General features: G+C 47.2%; 2 protein-coding genes across 2 annotated transcripts in view; both read left to right on the top strand.

Moving 5' to 3' along the window:
• Positions 1-17,366, top strand: part of LOC147665679 (C-type lectin domain family 2 member E-like) — a 152,088-nt gene extending 134,722 nt beyond the window's left edge. The window contains exon 3 of the mRNA XM_086949601.1: positions 17,256-17,366. Coding sequence (XP_086805727.1) covers positions 17,256-17,366 — 111 coding nt within the window. The remainder of the gene's footprint in view (positions 1-17,255) is intronic.
• On the top strand, positions 3,047-17,230 carry LOC147665680 (uncharacterized). Its single transcript, XM_086949598.1, has 4 exons — positions 3,047-3,410; positions 4,664-4,759; positions 5,150-5,284; positions 17,208-17,230. Exons 1-4 carry the CDS (start codon positions 3,047-3,049, stop codon positions 17,228-17,230), a joined length of 618 nt encoding a protein of 205 aa, XP_086805724.1.
• Positions 17,367-18,820: the final 1,454 nt, after the last annotated feature.

The raw sequence follows: 18,820 nt of genomic DNA, 5'->3' as shown, positions 1-18,820 counted from the left end.
GATGCTATTAGGTGTGACACAAGATGTAAAAAAACAAAACAAAAACGTATTTGTGCGCTCAGGTACATAACAACACCGTCATTCTGGCCTGATGTCAAACATAACTGATTCCACCTTTAGGTCAAGCAAAGACTTTGCAATGATTGCTGCTATGTCCTGAAAGGGCTAGATGCTGTTAGATATGGCCCTTTCTGCAGGGTCACCCCAAACATTTGGCTTTCCTCCTCCCCTTTTTCCAGAATTTTTTTTGGGGGGGGTGTAGAGTTCTGGGCACTTTACGTCTGTTAACCAGTGGTAAAGTGCACTTTTTCTCTGCTTAAAATGCGGTAGCATTAACTGATTGTGCTACCGACTTAATGAGCCCTTTATGTATGCCTCAGGCCTGCCTTTGCAGAGCCTGTGTGTGCAGTTTTAAACCTCCATGTCGACCTGGCAAGTTAACCCTCTTGCCAGGCCCAAACCTTCCTTTTTAATATATCTGTCACCCCTAAGGTAGACCATGGACTCCTGCTTTACTGTGCCTGTCCTGCTTGCCTGGGAGTGAGAAGGACTGGACCTGCATCTCTACAGCCCCAGAACCAAAGTGACTCCAAGTGCTTGCTGGCTTGACTCTTGTTCTGAAGTCTCAGGGACATCAAAGACTTCCAACAACACTGCTACAGCCTCTGGGCTCTGCCAAATGTGAGTATGCCCTGCCAAGTGGTATCAGTCCAGTACTGAGCCCTTGGGAGTGGGTTTTGTAGCTGTCTGCTGCAAAATCCATCATCATCACTGTTGAGCTGGTCAGAACCGGCACATCTCCCCTCGACGCTGGCCCACTGCTGACAAGGACATCACATCTCCAGCTGCGCTGCTCGATGACAACTCATCACCTTAATCGTAAAGGGATCACCAACAACGCATGTCTGGTTGCGCAAATCGAATCTGACGCATCGCCTACACCCGTCTGCATGGACCCCATCGGATCACGTCCTCTGCTCCCCACAACAGGTCTTCGACATTGACGCATCCTCCATCCAAGGTTATTTTTCAGCGGGAAAAAGTTGGTCCCTGTATCCGACCCACGCTCCATCATGGTCAGCCTGAATTTTCAGATTTGACCCAGTAAATCGCGACAAGATAACTCGGGTTTGTGCTTATGTTGCTAAGCAGTATATGTCTAAATATTCTTTAAAAATTCTTAACTCCGGTACTACTTATTGGATTTTTGTCATTTTGGTCTTGTGTTGTTCAATAAATGAAACTATATTTCTGTGTGGTGTTTTCACAATTGTACTGTTTTAAGTGTTGCACAAATATTTTACACATTGCCTCTTAAGTTAAGCCTGCTTGAACTGTGCCAAGCTACGAGAGGGTGAACACTGGTTAATTTATGGTGTGTAACTGACTTACCCTGACTTGGATTTTGGTCCCTACTCGGACAGGGTGCATACCTCTGTCAACTAGAGACCCAATTTCTAACATATTCCCATGCTGGACTCTCATTAAAGCTTGAAAGAACTGCACTACGTATGTGTTTAGCTTCCATGGATTAAGAGACGGTCAGACACCACACCGGTTTATCAACCAGTCACTTGGAATCATTAATTGATGTTAAATATTAAATGATTCATTTGGTGGGCAAGAGCAGCTTGGATAAACATGTGTGTTTTTTTTAACTTCTACATATCTCTGGTAATGGCACAGAATTAACTTTTAGTTAACTGCACACTAACATCTCTTGGTTCCTCAGGGAGGTCTTGGCTACATTTGACTCCATCTCAATTTCTTCTCATTTCTTCACCACATCTGTCTTTTATCTGCACACCTGGTAAACAACTACAAGGAAGCCATCCCACCTCTGGCTTTTAATTTGGGGCATTCATATGTAACTCTTGTAAGTACAACACACCACTAGATGCAGCCAGTTTAGTGATGCCTGTTCTGGTTTTAATATCTTTATATTTGCTTCTTGTGGGTGAGAAGGTATGTTTTGAAAAGGCTACCAATTTTTACTTGTGGATATCTTTTGGGATGTAGGATTGAAACCAGTTCAAAACAAAGCTTGTGAAACCCAATGTAACAGGCAAGGAGACAGACTATCTGGAGAATGCAAAGACCTACGTTTGTATGCTTTCTTCTTACATGGAAAACCAGCATTGGCATAGCCAATAGGTCTCGCGTTTGAAGCCTTATAAGTGTTTAGATATCCAGCACAATATCCTTGGTGCAACAACATCAGGTGTTGCATGGCTAAACACTTATAAGGCCCCAAAGGCGAGACATGTTGGCTATGCCAATGCTTGTTTTGAGTGAGTGGCTCGTGCAGGTATGCCACTGTGGGGTAGAGATGCTGCAAGTGCTTTTACAGGAGCTGCGTCTCTTCAAAATGTATCTTGGGTAAGCATGGGCGGATTTTGCGGATTGGCAATCCGCGAACTTGCGTATTTACGGATTGGCAATCCGCAAAATCCGCGAACTCCCGCGAATTTGCGGATTTGTTTTTTTTGTTCGCAAGGGTTTCTGCCAGTTTGCGAGATTTGTGTACCAGTTCGCAATTGCGAACTTACTTGTCGGCTCGCAACGGCCGCGACTATGTTGTTTCTACGTCTGGTTCATCATCACAGGTTTGCAAAGTTACCCTAGCGGTCGTACATGGGCGCGGCCATCTTGTTTGCGTGACGTAATTCCGTTTCCGGGCGCAATGTGTAATCTCGCAAAGTGTGCGGCTTGCTAGTACAATTTCGCGTGTGCTCGCGAGGAAAATCTCGCGCGAACTTACCCACGCGGTCGTGAACGGGCGTGGCCATCTTGTTTCTCATTCATTCATATGGTTCTGGGCATGCTTTCTGAATCTGTATCCTCTCTGAATCTCTGCCATCCTTTGCTTGTTTGAAGTTTTTTTTAATCTATTTTACTTATTATCTATCCCTCTATTTTTCTAGCTCTATATTTTTGTGCTTTCTGCTACTTTTTGTTAATTTTAAACTACTTTTTTAAACTCTTTTCTTTTCTTCTTCCCTATTCTATTTCTTCTTTATTATTTAGCTTCCTTTCTGCCCAGACCATGGTAAAGGGAGTCGGGAAGCACCCCGCGAAGGGGAAGGGTCCCGCACCCCGTGCCCGGCTCCCGTGCGGGCGTTTGAGGGGGGAGAATGTCGCGCCCCTGGACATCTTCAGCGCGGAGGAGGTGGCCGCACTAGTTTTTTATGTTCAGCGCCGCCTCCCCAGGACCATCATGGCAGGCGGCAAGATCGCTAGCGGCTACGGGCTCCGGGAGCGCCGGAAGCAGTGGGAGAAGGTGTGCCGGTCCATGTACCAACAATCTCAGGTCAGGCGCACCTACAACCAAGTCACCCACCGTAGGACGGATCTCCTGGACCGGGAACGCGATCTGCTGGACCTGCTCGGCCTTGAGATCCCCGGGCTTGGCGAGTAGTAGTAGCTATTTTTTTACTACTCTGTTTTCCCCTGCTCTGTGTGTTATTATCTTGCAAATTTTTGTTTTTTACCAAGAGCAATAATGCTGCTGATTACATTGTAGGTAGATTATATTTCAAAATCTTCTGTGCATTTCAGGTGCACTGCTCTCCTTCTCAGTTGCGCTGCTACTATGCTTATTTGTTTTCGATTTTGTGTTCATTTCATTGGCCTGTGAAATTATGCATGAGTGTAGTTTAAAGAACTGTGTAATGCTAGACACTAAGGGTCAGATATTTAATTACCAGCGCATCCCTGCAAAGTAGCAGGGATGCGCCAGTAATTGTGCGCCACGCCACCACCACCCATGGTGCACCGTATTTACAATGCGGCGCACCATGTGCCCAAAACGTCACGAAGCGTTACGCTTCTGTGCCGTAAAGGCGGCGCATTGCTGGAGTTGCGTCGCAACGATGGTGCAGCTCCAGCAATGCTCTGGGGTGCTCTATCTCCCCAATGCTGCGTCAAGCCGTACGTCTGCTTCAAGCAGGGGCAGGGTTTGAGTCACACATCATTGTCCTCAAAGTGACCGATTAAAATCTTGTAGATGTCACTCAGCCACTTTTAGGATGCGTTCCTGCACAGGAACGCCCTCCCTTGCGCCGGAACGCCCCCTGATGGCGCAGGGCTTTACAACGTGATGCATCTCCCATATGCGTCACGCTGTTAATATACGCCGCACCATGGCGCCTCTTTTGTCCTGCCGCTGCGTCACAAAAGTCACGCAACAATGGAGCAAAAGAGCCGCAAGGGGCTTCTAAATCAGCCCCTACAGACTCATGTTTAGTCCTTCTTTTGTACACATGGCGATAAGAAGAAATAGTGGTGGAGGATTGAGAGTTTGAGTATTTTAATGACTGGTTAATGTAGTAGGAAACTATTTAGTGTTGTCGCTGATCTGCAATCACAATGGACTTTGTCTGTCACTTTGCGTGCTGCGGACTGCTGCCTGCCAGTCCTAGGCGAACCTTTTTAGTAGTTTGTTTAGTGAGTTACATAAGAACTTTCAAAGTCGACGATCCACAAATCAAGCAATACTAATAACGTAGTAGACCACATGGGATCGGTCAATATATCCCGTGGAATAGTTGTCTATTTGCTATTTCGCCAAAATATTTTGTTATAGTTCTTTTGAAATGTTTGATCTGGTTGACAACAATCATCCATGTTTTCGTGTCTTTCTTTCTTTCATGTTGTACATCAGCTCCCCCCAGGGGCAAGAGGACAGAGGAGGAGGTGGTTGCTGCTGCTGCTGTAGAAGGGCAGGATCGGCCAGGCGAGGGCTCCTTTGCTGGCCCCAGTAAGTTTTCATTTTAATATAGAGTACCTATTTTTTCCTAGCGTTCCTCATTCGATTTTTTCTAAATCGTCTTTGTTCTTCTTGTAGACTGTATCTAAATTCTTATCCTGCCTCGACTATGACTCCCTGTGGTATTACTAGATTATTCTTATTAGTCTGTCTATGTAGCTAACTAAGATTGCACATTTGGCAATTCCATTGGACTCCCATTCTAGTCAGCAATAGCTCTATGCACTGAGCCTTCCCTGGAAAAAGGAATATTTTTACTTTAGATTAGACAGTCACAAATTATTACATTGTTTTCTGTTTTTTTCACATTTCTTTATTCCTAGACCAAATATTATATAGTAGTGAGTGGTGTATTTTAACAATCTTAAATGTACTTTGTAGGTGGAACATCTGGTGGCGGGGCCAGCGCGGAGGTGGTGGTAGTGGATGAGGAGGACACTTCTGGGGAGGAGGCGGTGCAAGTGCCGGACAACACCAATGTGCCTGTGAGGGTTCACACGGTGGTGGCGGGCAGAGGTAAGCTATATATTCCTTACTTATTGAGATTGAAGACTGCAGAGTGTGCTTTCTGCATGGGTGCATTATAAATCAACCAGGTAGTAGCCTCCTCTAAATGTACTTCGACTTAGCTGTGAAGTTTTTGGCGAGAAGAATCCCAATCAGATCTGAGATGAACTTGATGGATGGGATGAACGAAAAGCGGAAGAAGGGTGTAAGTAAGTGTGGAAGGACGAGAAATTTAATGATGACTGGCAAAGAAGAATGATATGTGTTTGCTTGGTCCCCGAGGTGGCTGGGAAGGAAAGAATATGGTATGGTGCATGGCTGGGTGAATGATGAAGCAAGGATGGGTGGAAGGAGAACAGCCTTGGTGGGTGAAACAGAAACTGTATGTGTGCATATACTTTGAATGGATGGATGCCTGGATCATGATACTATCTGACTCTTAGATAGCATATGTGTATCTAGAGAGAGTAGATGGTCACTGGATGAACAAAGTGTTACTTTGAAGATCATGTAACACCGCACCCGCACGTCCGTTCCAGTGTAGGAAAGGCAAGGAAAAGAAGTTAGAATTTTGTCCAAATACTACCATGAATAGTAGCAGTAGTTTGTATTGCAACTCCAAGCACAGCATATATCCGGTTATTATGGTGGACACTCCCTACCTCTCTTAATAAATTTAATTTGGTAGTAGTACGTCATTCATGTGTGGGTGTATCACTGTTCACTCAATAAAAAGCAAAGCACCTAAAGTCATCCCATATGTAATCAAACACATCCCATGTGAAGTGATAGATAATCAGATTATTTCTTTTTCCTTCTCTAGTACTCATTTGCACTGTAGGGTGAAAGTTAAATTAATTAAGCAGTAGCCCTTTTAACAGAGTATTCTCAGTGCAACCTGTAATAGAAAAATATGAGCTTCACCACCTGCATGTACTGTACCGGTACAGTAACGCAAGTCTGTGTCACTCATCATGGTGTGCGTCTGTTTTTCTTGGGTGCAAGTTCACTGCGCTGGCATTATGCCGGCTTGCAGAAGATAACGTACCAATTTTCCTAAACAAGAGAGAAGAAGAAGAATAAGACGGGTGTACTGTCATAGTCGACTGTAATGGAAGTCTATAGTGCTCGTAGAATTTGTTCCTTAAACTCCCACTAATGTTAGAGCAAGGATGAAGAAGTGGGAGGTTAGATAGATACTGGCCTCAATAGTTATGTACTGTGCTTTCAATTTGCTACTTGTACTGTGACACAACTTTCTGCTCAATCATTTTGTGTTAATCTTAAGAGCATTGGTTACAGACTATGTCTTTCTTTCTTTATATAGTTGCTCCTTCCAAATCCAACAAACCATCATGGAAGGAGCAGGCTCGAATGGCCCGGCAATGGAGGCTGGATGCCACTGTTGCAGAATATCGGCGGCTGCTGGCCCTGGAGGAGGAGGAGGACACGCAGTCTACTAGTACATCTACTGCGACAGCTGCATCCTCCTCCGGGCCCACACGGGCAGCCAGCCAGCGCAGTGCTCCAGCGGTACGGAGCCGGGCTACCAAAGCCAACCGCCACCGCCGAGCAGCAAAGACATCAGCTGCCCCCCACAGGAGTTGCAAGGCACGCCAGCGCCGCTTATGCCTCAGAGTCTCCTACCTGGAGCAGGAGGTGCATACCTATAAGAACTTGGTGGAGGGCCTCAGCTTCGACCATGCCACCCTCCGCAAGGAGTATGATGCCCTGGCCGCTACAGTGAACAGCATCCTGCCGTAGTGTCCCTTGCCCCTTTTTTAGAGACTTTTGGGGGGTGGGATTTGGGAGTTGGGTTCTTTTTGGGACTTTTGAAGGACAATCATTGGGGTTAGGGAGGGTCTTGCGGGAGATTATTTTGTTAGGGCTATACAAATATACTTTTTGAAACTCTATCTGAACATACATGTTTTTTACTGCTTTTGAGTCTGGTTTAACAGTAAGTTTGTTTTCCTGAAAGTTAAGTCTGTGTCATTTTCTTCCTTTAAGTGTAAATGGCTAAATGTTTTCAACACTAAGTGCCTCTCACAGAGTAAGTGCCTCTCACAGAGTAAATGCATTTTCTTCAAATCACTTGCAACCAAAATTACACATTCCCACGAGTGCTCTAAGACCCCAGAACTCAGTTGCAAAAATCAAGAACACCCCGAAACACATGCAATCCTGCTGCTAGGGCTAACCCTAACGAACCCTAAGTTACAAAAAGTGCCAAAAGGCTTTCCCGCATGGATGTTGTCCAAAATAGTTTTATCCGGTATTAGACCTTCCCAGCAATGGCCCCAGAGCCGTCAACCCAGGCGAAAACAAGTAGAAGACCCCCAAACAGTCAAAAAGCAAAAGTACAAAAATGTGGAATTGGTCACTTTTCTGAAAATTTCCAAAATCACTCAGTGCGCGCTCTGCAGCTAGGCCCTAACTCCCCTCTGCCTCCATGGATTTCCTTCAAACCTCTTGCTATCAACAGTATTCATACCCAGCAGTGCTCCCAGACCCCGAAACCCACCCACAAACACCAGGAAGCCCCCCAAACAGGCCCCCGAAAACGCTACATTGAGCGAAAAGTCAGAAAATGCAAAAACTTTTTCCTCATGGATGTTGTCCGAACCAGTTTTATCCGGTATTAGACCTTCCCACCAATGGCCCCAGAGCCGTCAACCCAGGCGAAAACAAGTAGAAGACCCCCAAACAGCCAAAAAGCAAAAGTACAGGTGATTAAAGTTTTAATTATATTAACTGTGCAAAACAAAGAAAGACAGAAACACAGGAATAAAAGTGAATAAGTACGAAAAAGAAAATTTCTGAATCATTGGCTCATTTTCAGGGCTCAGTGTCAGGGAATAAGAGTTCGTCCTCATACTCTGCAAATTCAGACAGGAGTAGGTCAGTGTCACCTAACACAGAAGAAATTCCCTCATCTAAGTTGCTGTCTTCCTCGTCTTCTTCCGTCTTGCAATCTGGTACTCTGTAATCTGGTGGTATGAGGTGCTCATTCATCTTGATCATTGTTAACCTCTCCACATTTTTGGGCGAGAGGCAGGTCCGTTTGCAAGTTACAATGCCACCAGCAGCACTGAAAACATGTTCAGAAGACACACTTGCAAGTGGGCAAGACAAGTAATGTATAGCCAGGTTGGTGATCTCTGGCCACAATTCTTTTTTCCCATGCCAATACGCCAATGGGTCAGCATTAACATAGACTTCTGTTGAGTCATTCAGATAGTCCTGCACCATCGACTCAAGGTTCTCCACGTTTCCTCCACTTTGATTACTTTTTGCTGGGACCTTTTGAGAACCAAACCCAAGCTCAGCTAGCCAATCCTCTTCATCACTCGATATTTCTGTTGTGTCTGGTGCAGATGATCCGGTTGCCGGTGTCTTTAACGGCTGAGAGGTCACTTCTGCACCAGCCACAGGTGCAGAAGTGGAGTCTTTTGACTGGGGATGGCCTGCTGATGCTGATGTACTGCCTCTTCCTTGAATTTTCTGCCGTTCTCTTTCAAACCTCATGGCTGACAAGGCTAGCCAATGTTTGTACTTTGTAACATCTTCATCACCAAAAGGAAATAATGCACTGCCTGCCAGCGCCTTTTTGTAGCGCGGATGCAGAATAGTAGCACAAATGTAATGCTGTTCTGAGTGGATATTTTGAAGACGTTCATCGCCAAGTAGGCGCTCTAATAATTTCTCCGCCAAAACAAAAGCTTCTTGCTTTTCTTCATCTTTTTGAAACTTAGAAGACACCGCCTTCAGCTTGTGCTCCAGCATGCGCAACAATGGGATAGCTTTTCCCAAATTACAGTCCTCCCTGCTGACTGCACGTGTGAAGACCTCAAAAGGACGAAGCATGTCTGTCAGGCTTTTAACTAGCTCCCATTGCTCCGCATCTAGCCTCAGGTCCTTCTGAGCAGTACCCTGTTTTAAGAAATACTGATCTAGTACCGTAAACTGCTCATACAGACGCTCAAGCATGTAGAAGGTTGAGTTCCAACGTGTTGGCACCTCCTGGATGAGTGCTTTCACTGGCATTCGACGTTCATGCAGCAGGCGCCTCAGATGCTTCCGGGCCTTAAAAGAATGGCTGAAATGGTTGCACATTTTTCGGCAGGTGACCACTAACTCGCATGCTGGACTGTCTTTATCCAAGAATTTTCTAACAACCAGGTTGATACAGTGCGCCAAACACGGCACTCTGAAATAGTCACCCAGCTCCATGGCCTTAACTACATTGGCGCCATTATCCGTGGAAACATAACCAATCTCGCGTTTTTTTGGGGACAGCCAGTCAAAGACCTTTGTGTTAAACTCATTCAAAATGTTTTGTGCTGTATGACGTTCCTCCAAGCCAAACATGGATAGTGTTGCATGTTTCCGAGCAGCTTTATAAACTTGGTCCAGGTCAGCACCTGCGTTTAGCTTTGCTTTAACCCCTGAAAAAGAGACCCAGTGTGCAGTGATGCACATGTAATCAGTGCCTGCGCCCCTGGTCCACATGTCTGTTGTCAGATGTATAGTGTGAACAGCACTCTTCTGCAAAGCTGCCCCAATCACCTTCAGCACATCTTCATGTAGTGCTGGAACCGCAATTCGGGCAAAATAGAACAGGCTAGGAACCTTCCATTTAGGGCAGAGCGCTGCCACTAATTCTAAAAAACCAACCCCTTCTACAAAAGAAAAAGGGAGAAGATCCAGCGCTAGCATTTTAGTCAGCTTACTGTTATACAGACGCACCATTGGGTGGTTGCATTCATATGGCACGTCTGAAAACAACATGGTTTTAATGTTGGCTTGGACCATTTTACGTGATGATGATGATGACTTCTTCGACCCAGTTACGCTCGCTGATGAACTTTTTCGCATTGGTGTCTCACTCTGTCCCACACTCTTAGTGTGGCTCACAGGGGGTGTGCTGACAGGGGTACTGGGTGTAAGTGAAGCGTGTGACGCTTCTTCCTCCTCGTCATCATCAGATGGAACATCAACGTTTTCTCGACTTGCAATTCGGGCTTTCTTGATCTCCTCTAGGTGCGCAAACCATTGGACAGTGTGCTGTCTCTCAAGATGACCTCTCTGGCCTCCAGTCCCATAGTTGGTACCAAGCTTACCACGACTAACTCAAGCTTACAAATGCTACAAATGGCTCGGTTTTCCTTTTTTGTGCAAATACTAAAGAAGTCCCAAACTGCGGACTTGAAATGTCTGGGGGGGCCAGAGGAGCCAATACTGGTGGTGGTCATGCTACTAATGCCAGATGAAGTGGAGGATGTGGATTGACGAACTTTACTACGTTGTGCACTTTGCCCACCACTAATTGAGGTCGAGGTGGATGGAGGTCCCTTCTGGCGAGGAAGAAATATGGAAGCGGTAGGTGGTGGTGTACTAGTTAACTTCAATGATTGTGGTGTGCCCATTGCCTCCTCGTCGACTTCATCATCACGCTCAGCAGCTTGTCGGGCTAGGGTCAAAATGTCTGTTTGCTGCATGCCCGCTGGAGCTTCAGTGACGTTAGTGATGACTGCATCGTCGTCGTCGTGAGAGTCTTCAGCAGCAGGAGTATACGCCACTTCTTGTTGAGCGTCATCACACTCCATAACTATGAGAGTTTCGACGACCTTCCTTTTACGCTTAGCTACCTTTGTCAGATCATGGTGTGCCTCAGCCTCACTCTCAGACGGCAGTGGTGCTGGTTCCCAAGTTGGATCCATATCATCAGAAGGAGGTGGGCTTGAAGAAGATGTAGACACCATCCTTGACCTTTTCCTTGCTAGGGATCTGGAAGACAATGAATCATCAGGAGGAGTGGCCTCCTCGAATGATACCTCGGCTTGATTGTCGATTTCCAGATGTGCCCCTACTTCGGGAGGAACAACTATTGTGGGCACTTGTGCAGCTCCATGCACCTCTGCTTGCTCCTCTCCTTGCGCCGCCTCTCCTTCCACATGTACTTGGGTTTGTACTTGCACATGTGGTTGTTGTTGCGGCTGTGGTTGTTCAACACTCGTCAGATGAGTTACAACAACCTGTGTTGATTGAGGGACATTGCTGCTACTTTCTTGCGATGAGCCAACATCACTGGTCGATGGTGATTGAACAAGTAGACTGGCTACCTCTAAAGCACTCAAGGGCTTGGACTTAAGTTGGCGTGGGGGTGGTGGCACTGAGCCCAATGGAGCGGGGGTGCTGCTCCCAGCTTGGTCCCCAGCAGATCCCGCTGCTGCTGCAGGCATATTTTTTTTTTTATTCCCAAAAAATGTGGCGGGCGGCACACCAGTTTGCTTGGTAACTTGCTTCTTCTGCTCCTTTCTGGCATCTTTCTTGCTAGAGGAGCTATGGGGAACTTTTTTCGGGGCCATCTTCTTCAGATGTCACTCAGAACAGCAGGCCGCAGTTGCACAAGTTGCAGAGTTGTCTGTGGCCACACGTGACGTTGTGCTGCACACACCGCAGCAGGACTTCTTCCTGGCACTGGTGGTTCTATTGTGCACCTAAAAGCAATGGAAGACAGAGGAACATCAGTTATACAACCCAAAAAATCGACAAAAACCACAAAATTCAGCACAATCCCAGCCCACCCATGCCCTCATTGATGTTTAAATTCAAGAAGACACCCCACAGAAAGACTAGGCCCATGCACCACTCACTACCCCTGGGCATAATGGATGAAAGCTAGGCAAAATGAGTGCAGGCCTCAGACACTGCCTGTCTTCAAAATGGCCCCTTGCACCCCAAGCACATGTGGAGGGCCTGCCTGTACAAGCACTCAAAATGGCCACCACCACCCACATGGCCAGTCCACATCAACAGAACACCCAAAAAAAACCTGAAAACACACAAAAATCACCACAATCCAATGCCATCCAGGATGTTTACATTAAAGAGACCCCACAGGCAGACTCAGTCCATGCACCACTCACTACCCCTGGGCAAAAGGTCACAACAGCAGCCCCAAAAAAATCGACAAAAAACACAAAATTCAGCACAATCCCAGCCCATCCATGGCCTCAATGATGTTTAAATTCAACAAAACAGTTGTATCATACACCCATAACTAACCCTGGTCCTACTGGATACTGTGGCTACCCACAATCTATTTTATTTAATGTTCTGAAAAAGTTCCCAAATTGTAGTTGCAGCAACTGTAATGCCCAAAACAAACTTACTTGTGAAAGTTGATTTCTAATCCAAAAGTGATCCAAAGAAAGTCAAAAAGGCCTTAAATCCAAATATCCAGCAGCATCCACAAAGAGTAATCCTTCCAGGTCAAGGTCCAAATGAAAGTGACCAGCACATGAAGAAAGCACTGGGAGGAGCCTGCTGTACAGGAACAGGAAGTTGGAGACTGTGGGGCACTTCCTTCCAAAATGGACTCCTTGCTAAAGAAAGTGCAGGCAAATGTCAACCTGAGGAGTGATTCTGATAAAAATCATCATTTTCTGAAGGTTTATGCTGTTTGCTGGTGGATTTTTTGTGCGAAATTGCAAAATCTGTATTTTGCGAGTGCGAGATTTTTGCTGCCCGCCGCACCTACGTGTTCGCAATTGCGAACTCTCGCGATGCGTGCCGCTGTGCAAGGTGGCAAGGCGCGATGACGTAATCGCGGTCACCAAACTCCAGCGGGATCCCGCAGCAAGATCCAAAATGGCGCAGCACTAGCAAAATATAGAGAAAAACAACTCGGCAAATGCTGAATGACGGTAAGTGAACGCCGCGCGCCGCAATATTGTATCACCAAGCAAAAAAATCCGCCACGTGCGAATTTGCGAATTTTCGGCAAATTCGCGAGAGTTCGCGGATTGCGAATTTGCCGAAAATCCGCAAAATCCGCGAGCGGAACGGATTTTACGCTCATGTTGTAATACTTCTAGCCCCTATTCGCGTCTTCACGCACCCAATGCATCGTTAAATGTCCCATATACAGCCGGGGTTGACACTCTGATTCCCCTGCCCTCCACTGACACTTAACCTGTCACGGGTGGTGGTGGATGTAGTGGTGGTGATGGACGTGGTTGTGGGGGTGGTGGACGTGGTGGTGGTGGATGTGGTGGTGGACATGGTGCCGTTGGATGTGGTGGGTGTCGACATGGTGGGTGTGGTGTTGGATGTGGTGGTGGACGTGTTGGTGGTGGATGTGTTGGTCATGAACGTGTCAGCGGTGGTGGGTGTGGACGTGTTGGTGGTGAACATGGTGGTGGGTGTGGACATGGTGGTGATGGATGTGGTGGTGGATGTGGTGAATGGATTGGTAGACGTGGTGGTGGTGGATGTGGTGGTGGTGGTGGACGTGATGGTGGTGGACATGGTGGACATGGTGGTGGACGGTGGACATGGTTGTGGTGGTGGGCATGGTGGTTGAGAATGTAGTGGTGGTGGTGGATGTGTTGGTGGTGGTGGTCGATGTGTTGGTGGTGGTGGACATGGTGGTGATGTGGACGTGGTGTTGGTGGATGTGGTGGTGGTGGATGTGGTGGTGGACGTGGTGGTGGTGGATGTGGTGGTGGTGGACGTGGTAGATGTGGTGGACATGGTGGTGGTTGACCTGGTGGTGGACGTGATGATGGTGGTGGTGGGCATGGAGGTGGAGGATGTAGCGGTGGTGGATGTTGTGGTGGATGTGTTGGTGGTGGATGTGTTGGTGGTGTTGGTGGATGTGTAGGTAGTGGTGGATGTGTTGGTGGTGGTGGACGTGGTGATGGTGAATGTGGTGGTGGTGGATGTGGTGGTGGTGGTGGTGGAGGTGGTGGACGTGGTAGATGTGGTGGTGGACATGGTGGTGGTTGACCTGGTGGTGGACGTGATGATGGTGGATGTGGTGGACGTGGTGCTGGTTGATGTGGTGGTTGTGCTGTTGGTGGACGTGGTGATGGTGGTGAACATGGTGGTGGTGGACGTGGTAGTGGTGGTTGACATGGTGGTGATGGACGTGGTGGTGGTGGATGTGGTGGTGGACGTGGTGGTGGTGGTGGACTTGGTGGGGGTGGACGTGGTGGTGGACGTGGTGGTGGTGGAATTGGTGGTGGTGATATTGGTGGTGGTGGTGTTGGCAGTGGACGTGGTGGTGGTGGATGTGGTGCTGGTGGTGGATGTGGTGATGGCGGTGGACGTGGTGTTGGTGGTGAACATGGTACTGAATGTGGGTAGTGGTGGACGTGGTGGTGGTGGAGGATGTAATGGTGGTGGACGTGCTGGTGGATGTGTTGGTGGTGGATGTGTTGTGGTGGTGGTCGATGTGTTGGTGATGGTGGACATGGTGGTGATGTTGTGGACGTGGTGTTGGTGGATGTGGTGGTGGACGATGTGTTGGTGGTGGATGTGTTGGTGGTGGACGTGGTGGTGGTGGTGGGCGTGGTGGTGGTAGACGTGGTGGTGGTGGAATTGGTGGTGGTGGAATTGGTGGTGGTGGTGGTGGACGTGGACGTGGTGGTGGTGGATGTGGTGCTGGTGGTGGATGTGGTGGTGGCAGTGGACATGGTGGTTGTGGTGGACATGGTGGTGAAGGTGGTGGACATGGTGGTGAATGTAGTGGTGGTGGACGTGAGGATCGTGGTGGTGGGCGTGATGATGGTGGTAGTGGACGTGGTGCTGGTTGATGTGGTAAAATACACACAAAATCTGGTCTGCACCCTTCAAAAGTTCAGAACATTATTTAAATCCAATAGTGATCATGTTGAATACAAGATAGGTAATAGTTTTCCCAAGAAGCAGCAAACGAAGATTCTTAACTTCAATTCAATTCTTTATTCAATCTTCTTTTTATTAAATAGAAAAAGGGAGATAGCCCAATAGCCAACGCGTTTCGTCCGTTACCGGACTTCTTCAGGGCTATACAGAATACAAAAAAAAGGATACACACAATCACAAAGTGCTATTTACAATTATATACATATAAAAACATTTTATCTATATACAGAACAAAACCAGAGCTAGCAAACTTTATGACATCCATTAAAAAGACTTGGGAAAATATTTTGATACAACATCAATGTCAGTGTAGACCTAAGCCGATATTTATTTAAAAGCAATTAGCTCAAAGTTGCAAAAGAAATGTATTATATATTAATATATCGAAAATACTCAGTTAATCTCAGTATTATCTGCTGGTAGGTTTTATTGTGGTAGTGGACATGGTGGTGGATGTGGTGGTAGTAGATATGGTGGTGGTGGTTGGGTTGTCGGTGGACGTGTTGGCGATGGATGTGGTGGTGGTTGTGGATGGGGTGTGGTTGTGGACGTGGTGGTGGACATGGTGGTGGTGGACGTGTACGAGCCCTTGTAATTTTGTGCTGGTAGTTGTGGACGTGGCGGTAGTGGATGTGGTGGTGGTAGTGGTGGAGGTGGTGGTGGTGGTAGTGGTGGACCTGGTGGTGGTGGACATGGTGGTGGTGGACATGGTGATGGTGGACGTGGTGGTGGACATTGTGGTGGCGAACATGGCGGTGGACGTGGTGGTGGTAAACTTGGTGGTGGACATTGTGGCAGTAGTGTTGGTGGTGAACATGGTGGTGGTGGACGTGGTGGTGGTGGATGTGGACGAGCCCTGTTAATTTCTCTGAGGTTGGCTGCATGGTATCTTTCCTCCATAAATGGAAGCAATGTTGATTGTTATTTTGAAATCGTAGTAGATAAAGTACTGCCACTACTCGAGTTACTCAAGCATTTTAGGACCCGCAGCCAGTAGTAGGAAAGTGACTTGCAAACATAATGCAATGCAGTAAAGTGGAATGTGATGGGACACTTTGCAGAGAGAGCCGTCCACGAGGGAAAACTTATCATATGATATTTTATGGCTCAGTAGTGACTGCCTTACATTGAGGCTATTGTTAATTGTCGCTACAAAGAACATTGTAAGACAAATTGCTGTCTCTGTGCAACATATGACCTGTGACAATAAAGAGAGAGAATGAATGAGTGCTGGTGAAATGGAGAGAGAGTGTAAGGGAAAATAAAAAAAAAGCGCGCCCCACGCTGTGTTTAATCACTGTGAATGACTAATGCTGGAACGCAAACAAGCAGCAGCTGTTTTAAAGCACACTCATGCTTTAGCTGGCCTCCGACTTGCAGGAGCGAGCAGCGGCAGCGCCGAAGCCATTTGTTTTCAATTAGAAAGTGCGCTGCTGCTCGCTCCCGCAAGGTGGATGCCAAAACAAGCATGAGTGTGCTTGAAAAGGAGCAGACCGATGGCTAAACGCCTGCATGTGCGCTGCTTAGGTGAGACCTAAAAATGTGCAACAGAGAGCCTGCTTTTATGGGTAATAAGTAAGGCCGTCTCCTTTACTTTGTTCCAACTAGCCTATTTGCTAACTTAAAGTTCACATTCACCTTACATAAATGTCATACTTGATTTTGCCCTCTTTTAGACGTATACTGTAGGCAATTATCCGTCTTGCTTTGTATTCCCCTCAAACAAATCGGTTCAAAACAACAATGTAAAGTAGTTAATCTGGAGTTTTATTTGACACTCCAAGATCTCTTTTTAAGACCACATTTATGACCTCTATTCAGCATGTGTCTAGCAATACGGTCACCTTATTTGTGGTTTTGCATAGCTGAACCACAAATAAGGTCACCGCCCCTTCGCCACGGATCTCTTATGGCAAGTGCATAGTGAATGTGTTGCTCTCCATTTTTTGGATAACTGTTAAGGACTGCAGAGTAGATATAAATTGACTACGATAAAACTGGCTACTTGTGTTATTTACAGTAACTTACTAATATTCTGTGAATCTAAGTGCCCAAATTAATACTTCAAAAGAAGTAATGTAAAAATTCACGTTCTATGCCTGATATTTTATTTCTTTCTCCCCCCCCCCCCCCACCCCCACTTCCCCTCCCCCATCCTACTTCTCCATTGTCCTTAAGGGTAATAGTGCACAAATCTGGAGCTTTCTATAATGAACCATTGAACTATTTTACTCAGCTGTAATGAAACCTTTCCAATAAATTTCTGTTCTTGGCTTGCTCAAAGGATGTCCTCCTGCGTCACAAGCGGGATCCCGATCTCTGGATTGGTTTGAGGAGGAGGGATATTAACCAGCCATGGATATGGGTTGACGGCACCGAATTTAACAACTGGTAAGTGCTCATTCAGCCACCCAGAAAAAAACACCCCGAATAGTCGTTTTTCCTGCCCCACCACAACTTTGAGACATTTGTCAAAAAACTGGCCTGTCGCCCCAACAGCCTGACTGAAAACATTTAGTTTTTAGGTCTCGGCTAACGTCGGCTGCGCACATGCACAGTCTCGCTGGCGAGATTTTATATTTTAGAGTACGTATCAACAGCCGGGGATTAAGCCCCGTCCCTCTTTTCCATTGGCTGGCATCACCGTTCATGCTAAACGGTGGCCAGCCATTGGAAAAGAGGTTACAGTGACGTACTCTTTTCTCTTTTAAAGCCATCCCATTCGGACTATCTGCCCCTACTTACTGCTGGCGTAAAAGGTTTCTTATCTTCTTTATGAGGCGAAACAGATAGCCCCATAAAGAAGATTATAAACCTTTTACACCAGCAGGAACTCAGGCTGAGTCCGTCCAAGTGGGATGGCTCTAAAAGAGAAAAGTCTCTGTCTGGCGAGCGCTTGTTCTACCCCCTTGCTACTTTCATCAGCGACTTTTTCTTCGAGTTCAATCGCTCAGAAGCTGCCTTGTTAGTGCTACAGGAACGGAAATGCGTGTAATAAATGCTTACCTGCTGAGTTTGCTCAGTCGTGTTTACAGACGAGAGCTGCAGGAAGTCCACCTGTTTTACCCAGAGTTTCGCCCACCCCCACCCACTCTTTTTTAAGGCTTATTACGCCCACGCTGTTATTTACTGTGGGTTTAGGTGGTAGCCCCCAAGCGACCCTCGGGTCTGAGGTCTGCGTGCGCCTGGACTCGGCGCTGCCCCTGCTCCATGTCTGTAGGCTCTTTCATTTTGGTGTCTCGCTTCAATTAAGCGGGCATCTCCAGCCCCTCTCATTGTGGCCGCCCTGAGCTGCCATGCAGCCCCGATGCACCCGCAACAGTGGAAGAGATGCATGGCTACAGCACGTGCCACTGCTGCTCTCTTATTGGGCTGAGTACTCTGCATCAGCTCTCCCCCCACGCACCCCCGCTGGGCTCTCCTTCCCAGCATCTGCTGGGAGGAGGGGGCGAGGAGGAAGAGGAGGGCTGTAGATCAAAGGAAGCCGCCGCCGCCGCCGCCGCCTATCCCGCTCCCCTTTGACTCCTCTCTTCTCCCTTTCAATTTCTCACGCTCACTGTGGCCCCCTCTCTTCCTCCCTCGCAGCTCTCTCTGACCATGGACGCCTCGCTGGAGGCGTGCGTCCCGAGGCAAAGCTGGCAAAAGGCGAGGCAGTGACATGCGATTCCTAGCGTGCATGAGGCATGCACTGAAATACACAACTGAGATTGCGCTTACTGATGAAAGTGATTCCTGCACTGTGCCCGCCTTTATCTGTTCAGCCCTGTAGATTTATAGTTTCACCCTCTCCATCATTCATTCGTCAGTCTCTGAATCTTTCTTCTCCTTTCCCACACTCACAGCTTTTCT

The sequence above is a fragment of the Lissotriton vulgaris genome, unplaced genomic scaffold (assembly GCF_964263255.1).
Source record: "Lissotriton vulgaris unplaced genomic scaffold, aLisVul1.2 SCAFFOLD_1119, whole genome shotgun sequence".
NCBI lineage: Eukaryota > Metazoa > Chordata > Amphibia > Caudata > Salamandridae > Lissotriton > Lissotriton vulgaris.
This window is presented reverse-complemented; position numbering and strand designations above follow the sequence as displayed.